The sequence below is a fragment of the Callithrix jacchus genome, chromosome 2, assembly GCF_049354715.1.
Source record: "Callithrix jacchus isolate 240 chromosome 2, calJac240_pri, whole genome shotgun sequence".
In the NCBI taxonomy this organism is placed as follows: domain Eukaryota; kingdom Metazoa; phylum Chordata; class Mammalia; order Primates; family Cebidae; genus Callithrix; species Callithrix jacchus.
This window is the reverse complement of record NC_133503.1, coordinates 159,133,431-159,143,812: the sequence shown is the minus strand read 5'-3', so window position 1 is coordinate 159,143,812 and position 10,382 is coordinate 159,133,431. Positions and strand designations below refer to the sequence as shown.

Sequence of the window (10,382 nt, the reverse complement as noted above, 5' to 3'; positions counted from 1 at the left end):
CAACCTCCCAAAGTGCTGAGATTAGTCATGGGACGCCACGACAGCCTAGCAGCTTTCTAAGGAAAGAATTGCAGGAGTCCCTCTATTTAGAAGAAGTTAGTTGGGCCTTAGCAGGCATTTTGAATTTTACAGGTTTCTTTCCATTACAGAACCACTGCAAGGAGAAGCTATATCAATCTAATAATGGGAAAGAACCTTTCAGATTGTCTTCCTTCCAGTGGCTCTCCATTTTTCTCAGATGAAATCCCACTTCCTCACCCTTGTTTAAAGGCCCTTTGGGGTGTCTTCTCACAGCAATGCCTTGGCCCTACCCTGTCCCTCCTTCACTGATTCTGCCACAAAGGCAAACTGTCCCAATGCTCTTTCCACAGCCCAGCAAGGATGGTAAGCATTTCCATGGGCATTTGTCACTGATGACATGGTCATGCATTTGGCAAAGAAGGCTGTTCTCCTCTTTGCTACTCCTGCCTCCCATCCTCTTCTTAATAACTATGGAATAGCAGAGGCCAGACTTTTACTTTTCTTAAGACTGTATAATGGCTGGCTCATTTGGGAAAGGAAGTTCAATGTAAGAAAGGGAAATAGAACTGCCACTAGCAGAGGCTATTTTGGGAGCCCATAGGCTCCAGCCTTCCTTGGAATCCATCATAGGGCTTCTTGTTGGCTTCGTTCCTGGCCTGCAGCCATTGGTGGGGCCGATTTACTTCCTAGTGAGGCTTCTGTACATACTTCTTTCTTTATGTTCAAATCAATTGCTGAAAGGCTTGGAGAGAGGAAAAAGTTTCTCACCTTAGATGAATTAACCCCTTTGTGCCTGTTTCCTCTTTTGTAAAATGAGAAAAATAACAGCTCATATATACACGGTTATTGTGAATATCAAATGAGTTACTATAGGTAAAGCTTTTAGAACAGTGTCTAGCAGTTCTGGATAAATGTTAATGAATTCTGGACAGGTTCTGGATAAATGTTAATAGTAAGTTCTGTATAAATGTTAGTTATTAATACCCACACCACACTATTGAACTTAATGCCACATGTCCATTACCTCACACTTCCACAGTTGGGTCTTTTGGTGTAGGCAAAAAAATTTTATTTTTCACGAAGAAATTCTATCTGTTGGCTTGGAATCATTATTCTAAACTGGTGGAATTTTTTCCATAGAGTCTATCATCCAACAGATAGATTATTATCTTCAATTTAGTATGGGATACCACCATGCTTCTGAATGCACATGTGTGTATGTTGTGTGCTCATGAGTGATTAAGGAAGGACAGAACTGTCTCGTCTTAAAGGTGCTTATAGTTTTTGATAAAAGAGGTATGTTGAGCACAGGTAATATAAATATTTAAATATTTGGAGATGGGGCAAGGTAAAGAGAGGATCCTGGATGTGGGCTGACTTTGAGCAAATTGTTCCACAAAGATCTAGCTGGGAAGATTCTTGGGTGAAAGATCTAGGTTGGTATAGTTTTCATTAAGGAAACTTATCTTGCAGAAATCCACACTAGATAGAAAGGTTAGTTTTTATTTTTTAATGTTACTCCTTCAAATTTAAAAATATTTATTAAATATATCACACCTTAACGTCATGAACAGAGTGAGATTAGCTTTGTTTAACCAAAACAGGGCAGCCTGTGAAGCTTAAAAAAAAATCAAATATAGGGTAAGTCACAAGAAGGCGTATTATAAGCAGTGAGCAGTAAACTAAGAGCTGATCTACACAAAAAAACATTTGGTGGCTTTAAAACTATTTCACACTTATTTGTAGTAAGGGTTTTACTTGGAGAATGCAAGACTTGTGGCTAGATAACCATAAAATAAATTCTGGTGAGTTACTAGGCTTTCAGCCTTTCAGAGAAGTTAGAGCACATAATGGAATAAGAAATACTAATGATTCCCAGTGGTGACGTGGAAGAGAAGAAAGTGTTTTTGGCAGCCAAAGGGCTTACACAAAGCAACATATCCAGGAAGGACTAAGGGCTTGACCCTGTCCTACCCTAGACAGGAAACATTTCAGGAGAGGGCTGAGCAGGAGAGACATGGCCTATTGTGACTGTGGCTCTCCTTTACATCAAAGGCTGCAGTGGATCTCGATAATGCAGAAGAATGTTTCCTTTTATAACTCACAGTGAATATGGCTGCACAACAAAACTATTTTGTAATTTCTCTCCTGAAATATAAAGGAGTTAGAACATAGGATCTTTTATTGATTCTCTAGAATCTTAAGACTCCTTAAGGGATGGCAGTCATTCCTGCCATGCTCAACATCATGCTGTCACCGTCAGAATCAGAACTAAATTGATTAGGGGTCTGAAACAGTTTGGCAACTCTTGGGCACTTATGCTGATAAGAAAGCTGATGAGAACAGGGTAATGAAAAGCAGCTGCAAGAAATGACCATTCATGCATTCAGCCAACATTTAGGCCACCCTCCTGTATTCCAGGCACTGTACATGGCACTGAGAATGCAAAGCAAAACGAGACACGGTCTACTGGCAGCAGCCTTCTCAGTGGAGAAAAAATCAACCAGAAAAGTGCCTGCCTGCTGGAGACCTCTCCTAGGGCATAAGCCAATATAGAGGTGGGGCAGCTACGTCAGCCTGAGGTGTCCTCAGGCAGAACAGAAAGTGAGAATCAGAGCAGTGTCTCATTTCTAAACACCAGGATTGTAGCTTTCCCTTGACTGTCAAAGGGGGTGGTTTTTAAAAGCAAGCCTAACAGGTTTCCATCTTTTAGGAAGACCCCGGAACGTGCCAGTGGATTCTGACAATTTCTCATGAACAGAAATACCTAGGAAGGGAGAACTGGTGAGTCTTTGCAAGTGGAGGAAGTCCCTCAAAAGGGGCTATGTTTCATAAACGGCGCCCCGAAGGAGCAGAACTACTTCGACCTGGAGGAAAAAGACTCAGGCACTGAGGGAAGGGGAGGGTGCACGTCTGGAGTAATTTCAAGGCTTTTTCCGTGTTGTGTGAAGTGGCAACAAGGAGAGATTTGTTCTTTTTATTTATTTTTGTAATTTTTAAAGATTTTCTTTTCCCCCCTTTTCTCCTCCCAGCCACTCCGGTTTGGGTTTGCCACATGACTCATAATTCCTTTCGAAAGTGGAGCCGAATTCATAAAAGTGATGGGGGAGGGGTGCGGAGAGCGAAGGCTGGGAGCCCCAGGGAGTCTTCACTACCTACACCGCCGCTCAGCTCCCGGCGCGAGTGGAGGTCGGGGTGGGGAGACGCGGCTCGCGCCCGGGATGGCGGATACTCTGCGAGCCCCGGCGGCCCGCGGCCCGGCCGAGTGACGAGGCGGCGGGCGCGGAGGGTCTGCGGCGGGCGGGAGGCGCTGCAGCAGCCTGGGCACGGCCGCCGCCGCCCGCGGGCGCGAGTGTGCGCGGGTGTGGAAGGCCGGCGTGCGGGCCGCGAGGGGTGTGCGCGCGTGAGCCGGAGCGGGGCTTGCCCCTCGCCGGCGCCCGCCGCCCCGCCGGTGATAGCTCTCCGGCCGTCCCCAGCACCCTGGGCCCCCCACGGCCGTTGGTCCGGGCGGGGGAGGGAGAAAGTGAGACTCGGTGTCATCACCATCCATTGTCAGAAGGGGAGGAAATTGGAATCCAGCAGCGGCGAGCAGCAGCTGGGCGGTCACATCTGGGAATGCAAAGCCGACCTCCCCCCCCTCCTCCTCCTCCACCTCCTCCTCCTCTCTCACCCAGGATCACTTCCGAAACCACTTCGCCTTCAGCCCCTGCCTCGGCCAGAGGTTTCATTTTTATCTGAATATTTGCGAAAGCTGGAAGCGTGCGAGGGGGGTGGGGTGGGGTGGAAATAGCGGCTGCTTCTTTTCCAGGGATTTATTTAATGGGGATGTGTTCAAGGCAAGAGCGAATTCAGAAGGATATCGACGTCGTGATCCAGAAGTCCAGAGCCGAGAAGGACTGCCTGTTTGCAGGTGAGTTCTTGCTTTTCCAGAACCTCGGACCCAGCGCCCCCTTCCCAGTTTTCCGACAGCGACGTGTGTGGCTGGGGGTGGGGTGGAGGGTTGCACGTCCCCATTCTGGGGTTCATTTGGCAACAGCTGCTGCAACGGGAGACGGAGCCAAAAGGGGGAGGGGGCGCCAGCCTCTCCCCTTCCCTTCCCCCCCACCCCCAAGTCTGGGGCAGCCTCCAGCTTTGAGGACAGAACCCGCGTGGCCCGAGCGGGGGTCTAGGCTAAGGGGAAGTGCATGATATTTCCAGCCCAGCTTAGTGCCCGAAGCCTCCAAGCCCGCCTCCTGGGTTCCAGTAGCGGCGAGCGCTGTTGGTTGGACCCGCCGGGTTTGCGCAATGGGCTGAGCGGCGGCGGCCAGGAATGGAGCCCGCTGCGCTGCGCTGCGCTCCTCAGCTGCGCCGGGCGCCGAGGACCCCCGGGGGCAGCGCTCGGCGGATTCCCGTCCCCTTCGGCTGCCTCTAGTCCCTCCGACTGGCGAACAGAAGGGATTCCTCGGATTCCCAAGGCACCCAGTGCCCCTGCTTGGGGGTCGCCTTTCGTCCATTTTGCTCCCCCGGGAGAGGGATCGGATTTTGCTCTAGCTGCCGCGAGCCCGGCGGGGGCTGCTTCCGGCCTCCCCGACCGGGAAATTCCCGCCGTTGCCATGACACCCGGCACTTGTTGCGGGGGGCGGCCTCCCGCTGCACCCAGCCGGGGGCGCGCAGCATCCCCTCGGACGTGGCGCGGAGATGGGACCTCGCCGCCCTCCTCCCCTCGCCTCCCGCGCGGTCAGGCCTCCCCTGACGCCACCGAATGGGGGGCCCAAGTCATGATCCGGGTTAAAACAAACGCACTCCAGGGGTAGCTTTTAACAGGACTTTCTGTTTCAGATTTCAGATACTCAGACTCCACCTTTACTTTTACCTACGTTGGCGGCCCCAGAAGGTATTTATGTGTATAGAGTTGCTTCATTTCCTGTTCACACGCTTGTGTTTCCTTTGTTCTGAGCGTGTTCCGTGTTCGGGTATTTTGGTTGCTTGTTTGTTTGATTATTGTGGGTGTTCTTTACCCACTACCCAAGCCTGGCGTCCCTCGGATTTAAATAGCGGGGAGAGGGGGGTGGAAATCAATGTTTGGTGATTCTGGTCTTTCCTAGACCACGCCACAGGCAATGAGCAGAACTCTTCTTGTTCAAACTGTTCGGCTACAGTACTAGATTGCTCTCAAGCGATTTGGGGTTGATACAATCAAGCCGGTGTAAAACTGGAATACTGGATATGAAATGTATAAAAGACATAACATGACACAGAATAGTTTGAGCACAAGTGATGATTTTCCTGCTGAGTTGGGGCTGCACGTTTCCATGTTTTCTGAAGGTTCACTTAAACATGCAGCCTGCCAATTCTCTATACAATTTTTTTTTCAGTGAGTAGTATTTCGGTTCTCCTGTTTAGTTGTAAGAGATAAATTAGAGACTTCTATGTAGCTGGAGTGGATAACTTCTTTCTTTTGGGGGGAAAATGAGAGATACACATTTTGTTAGTAAATTGTGAACAACTTTAAACAAGCCCAAATCCAATTTTGTATTTAGGAAAAAGTTAAAATGCAAGGTAGCCAGTCAAATACTATGCCTTGCTGCCTTCACTTGTGAGGTTAGGATTTCTTCCTTTTAGCCCTTTAGGGACACAATAGTTTAAAAGAGCAGTGGCCACATCAGAGATGTGTCAGATTTAGCCTAGAGGGGATTCCTCAGACCAGCCCTGCTATTAAGACTTGACATTCAATATTGTTTGACCACATTCCAAAATATCTCTTAGCTAATGGAAACATTTATAAACATATAAGTTGCAAAAGAAGCTATCTTGTGTACATACATTTTAAAAAACTTGAAATTGATGTGAACTTTTAAAAACACCAGATCTGTATTACATTCTACATCTCAAAACAAATTTAATTAAAGTGAGTATCATTCCAGTATATAAATACCTAAGTCCCAGAATTGGCACATTGATTTACTAGTTGAAAATATAACAGTGAATCACCAAACTTCAGTGTCTACTTTTTGGGAAAGAATGAAATTACAGTATTTCTTAATTTACTTTAATGTCATCTTCGTAATTATGAATTAAAAATTCAGTGAGAGACTTTATTAAATTAACGCTGTTCCTACACATCATATCTAAAGGATCTTTCTATATGACTAATATCCTCTTGGATTATTTTAACATTATTTAAAATTATTACATTATTTTAAATAATAAACTAAAAAAAGAAATTTTAATAAATTTATTAAAATTGTTAAAGTATTATTTAAAATGTACAAAGTGGTCCATTAAAAACAGAATTCACTGTTTTCACTATTGCTGTTTTTCTGGTGAGACATGTGGATAGGAAGGCCCTGGTTGGGCTTTTTAACTGACTAGCTTTCTGATTTTCAGTAAGATACCTCAGTTCTTTTGGCCTCACTTAACTTACCTGTACAATCAAGGGGTAAATCATTTGCTTAATTTCTAAGATCTGTTAGATACTGCAGTTAAGATTCTTTATCAGTAAATTACTGAACTCTAGTGTTAACATAGCTAGAGGTGGAAAAGGGAGCAAAGCCCCTGTTGGGATGAATAATTAACTAATTGAGATAACATCAGTTTTCACCATAGGAACAAATACTGTGGTTGCTCTTAAAGTAAGAGATGTTTTCTATTTTATGTACTTCTGTTAAGGGATAGTGTTTTCTTTTGTCACTGATGTAAATGTACCTGGATGTTTCTCAGCCATTTGTCTAAGAAATCAAGTGCAAGGGTACCTGGGCCTTTTATATCTAATCTAATGTAGATCAGCTTGTTAAAAGAGAGAGACAACTGGTTAAACTGCTGATGTGTTGCTTTGTCTTCTCAAAAGCTTGTTCTATCATCCATACAATATGTTGAAAGTTGTTATAGTGTAGTAACTGTAGATAATCCCTTTATGATTTGTACCTAGTGGCGGAGAAGGTATATAATGTGTTTTTCTGAAAATAATGTGTTTGTTTTCATTACCGACATTAGAAACCAATATTTATTAATCTATTTCTCATCCTGACATTTCAGTCAGGACTCTTAAAATAATCTTGCTGTATTTTGATTTAATGTGCTTATCAACTTATAATATTAAATTAATAGTGTCATTTTAGGTGAACTAGACTTCATCATTGAAAAAGGTAGGAGCCTTATGGAGAGACAGTTTATAATTATCTCTAATTGTATTTAATTACCATCTCATCTAACCATTAAGAACATATTTCAAGAATAATTTTTAATTCAAGTTGTAGATAAAACTTAATTTGCCATTTTCTCTTTGACACTTCCCAAGAATGAGTTATACAGTATTTTAAAGACAAAGATTGATCTTACATGTCACTATTCAAAAAAAAGAAATAATATGCAAATTGGGGTCTACACGTATACTTTTTAATTTTTCTGTGGATAAGAAAAAATGCCAAGAGGTGACTGTGTCCATGCTGGCAAGTGGCCTAATAAATTGTCCTTTCATTTGGTGGTCTTCAGAATGGCAGCTAACATCTTGCTATTCTGTCTTGTGGACTTGAAGTGGGAAGGTTCATGGAATTATATCCTTGCTTTTGCATGTGCAAACTGAGACTCAGATGGTTTAAGACCCATTGTTACTTTCACCAGGTAAATGATAGAGCTGCCCTGTAAACCTGTTTTGACACACTCCCGGGACCTCCTTTTTCTCCATTAATGTTCTCAAGCTTTTTGAGCATGCAAACCCTTTACCATCAAAAAATTATGTAGAGACATACTTGAGAGTTACAGTTTAAAGAAAAACAAGTTGTAATAATTTGGTTATTAGTAGCATTTATGTCTGCTTGAAAACTTGTGCTATATATATGGTAAGATTAATTTATTCTAATAATGATCTTGATAATCCCCCTGATTCCCAGACTCCTTGGAATAGCTCCACAGCTACCAGTGGTTCTGCCTCAGGTTCAGAGCCTTCCCAGTACTGCCTTCTTATTTGAGAGGTGTGCCAAGAACTATAAAGCAGAGGCTTCAATTGTACACAATTTGGAAGTTTATGCAAAAGTAATTTCTTCCCTATACTTTGTCATGCTTATCTCCTGTCTCTTTCTGTTTTACTGATTAGCAATAAACTCCTTAAAACCCAAAGATTGGGGCTTCTGTTTCTTTAACTTGCACTCAAACATGGAGTTAGTGGTAGAAGAAACAGAAGGGGTAACTTACATAGTGACAGCTACTGAGGGAATGGATAGGAATCCAGACTCAGTCCCTGGGGCCAGTGTTTACGAAAGCCAAGGAGAGAGCAAGGGGAGCCCAGTGGGCCTGGCCATGGACTGCTCTGGGATTTCGAGTGTGAGCTTTCAGCCAGGAATGTATTGTGAAAATATTACTGTGAGATTTTAAAAGTACACAAATAAGAATTGTTTGTTGTAAAAAAAAGTTAGAAAAAGAGATGTGCTGAAACGAAGTAAAAAATACGTGATTTCTGTTTTCTGTTAACATATTAAAATTTATTCTTTTAGATTTTTTGTATGTCTATATACATATAAAATATATATGCACCCCCAAATTGTATTATACTCTTTTGAGACCTCACATTTTTTTTCACTCAAGAATATAACATTGATTTCTTTCCTTTAGAAAAGACATGAGACTAAAGAATGTTTATTAAGTTGAGAGTTTCCCAATCAAGGAGTATGACTCTGTATAACAATAAATCTTATGTTTATATTAGAAATTATAATAAAATTAGAAATTTAATATTTGGCAGACTGTTGTGAGTTGCCTGCATATGCACACCCTTTATTATATGACTAGACACTCTTTTATGTGGTCCCGGATATATTGGCATCTTTTGAAGTGTATCCTTTTTTGTTTTAGGAGCTTCTGTCTAGATAAATAGCAAATGTGACACTGATAATAGTAATCTAATATTCCTCAAAGCACAGGCTCCCTCTTTCTCCTGAGCCTTTGTACACGCTGCCTGGAACACTCAGCTACAACCTACTTTCCATCCTTTCCTCTGGCTCATCCCTGCTCTAAGCCAAATTCTCTGAGAAGCCTTTCCTGTCATCTTCCTCTGTGTGATTCTTCTAGGTGTTTCTAAAACTGTGTTGCTACAGTATATTGTAATTGCCCATTTACGTCTGTTTGACTGTGAGCCTCTTGGAGATGGGAGTTCTCTCCTATGCCTTGCAGTTTCCCCAGCCTCTAGCACACTGCCTAGTCCAGTATTCCTTCTCAGTAAGTAGGTGTTGAATGACTTACAAAATGAATGCTAAAAGATCTGGAAGGCAAGAAGGAATTTCCTAGCCTAAATAACCAGGTGTGGAGAAGATGCTCAAACACTTCAGAGTCCCCAATCTGGTGATGTCAATTGCTATGGAATTTCATATAAATCCAGTGTGGCAAAAGTTGCCTAGTCAAATTCTAAGTCCTTTTCTCTGGGTCACATATTTAAATATTTTTAGGGGACAGATAATGCAATATTTCAGATACTAGTGAGTAATAAGGACTATGGCACACTGGAGAGTTTGGACTCCAAGAATAATTAATTCAGTTGGAGAAATCAACAGTGCTTTGGTGACCAAGCAAACTTTCTAGGGGCTCTAATCCACCTGGGCCCCCAGTGTGTAATTCCAGAACTCAAGGGATGCCATCAAGGGAGACAATCTAATCGATTGCTAGAGGCCCTTTGTTTTCTTTGAAGTTGTCTAGAAGGGAGGAGTGTATGTGTGTGCAGGGGTGGGGAGGGAGAAGATGAAGAACCAATTCCATCCCCTTAAAAAGGTTTGTCAGTTTTCATTATGAAAGAAGTTCAAACGTGCTCACTCCAGACATCATGGCATATACAGTTATTTTGAAGCCATTTGGTGTTCTTCAAGATGTCCCAATGAAAAGAGTGATGATTTTTTAAATAAAAAATTAACATTTTTCTCTTGGCAATGGGGACTTTCTTACCATACTTTTATGTTACGTCACGTATTATATATTCAAAATATTGGTTTTTTAAAAAGTGTGTTCCTTGGAGTCCTAGGAACCTGCCTTAGGAGCTGGGGTGGCTGTGGGGAGGGATTGCGAAGGGAGCTGAATGAGGGAGTGAGAATCTGGGTCTTCATATCCTTTGTAAAATTGCAGCTGCTTTTTTTTGTTCTGTATAACAATTTTGTTGAAAACAGTTTCATTGTTGAGTTTTAAAACTGCTGACCTAAAATAAGCACCAATTTAACATAAGTATAACTTTATTGAATTTTTTTGTACTAAAAAAATTTATTTTGTTCATGGATTAAGGTGATCCTACTAATGTTCTCTGCCTGCCTTGCCTTATCCCGTGTTTCAAAAAAGCACAAATAGGCATTTTGTCAGCTATTTTACATTTTACAGCAGGAAAAACATAGGCTTGGGTGATTTAAGTA

General features: G+C 42.7%; 2 protein-coding genes across 4 annotated transcripts in view; one reads left to right on the top strand and one right to left on the bottom strand.

Moving 5' to 3' along the window:
- Positions 1-2,634: 2,634 nt before the first annotated feature.
- PARP8 (poly(ADP-ribose) polymerase family member 8) overlaps positions 2,635-10,382 on the top strand; it is a 181,706-nt gene continuing 173,958 nt past the window's right edge. The window contains exons 1-3 of one of the 3 annotated variants that reach the window (XM_002744994.6): positions 2,635-2,805; positions 3,830-3,931; positions 4,840-4,894. In XM_002744994.6, the coding sequence (XP_002745040.1) occupies positions 3,841-3,931; positions 4,840-4,894 (146 nt within the window). In that variant the 5' untranslated portion in view covers positions 2,635-2,805; positions 3,830-3,840. Of the gene's footprint in view, positions 2,806-3,137; positions 3,743-3,829; positions 3,932-4,839; positions 4,895-10,382 lie in introns of those variants that run through there. The other 2 variants (XM_008992086.5, XM_035291597.3) reach the window with 2 other exon arrangements.
- On the bottom strand, positions 3,819-4,764 carry LOC128931381 (uncharacterized). Its single transcript, XM_054252259.2, has one exon. It carries the CDS (start codon positions 4,613-4,615, stop codon positions 4,187-4,189), a length of 429 nt encoding a protein of 142 aa, XP_054108234.2. The 5' UTR covers positions 4,616-4,764; the 3' UTR covers positions 3,819-4,186.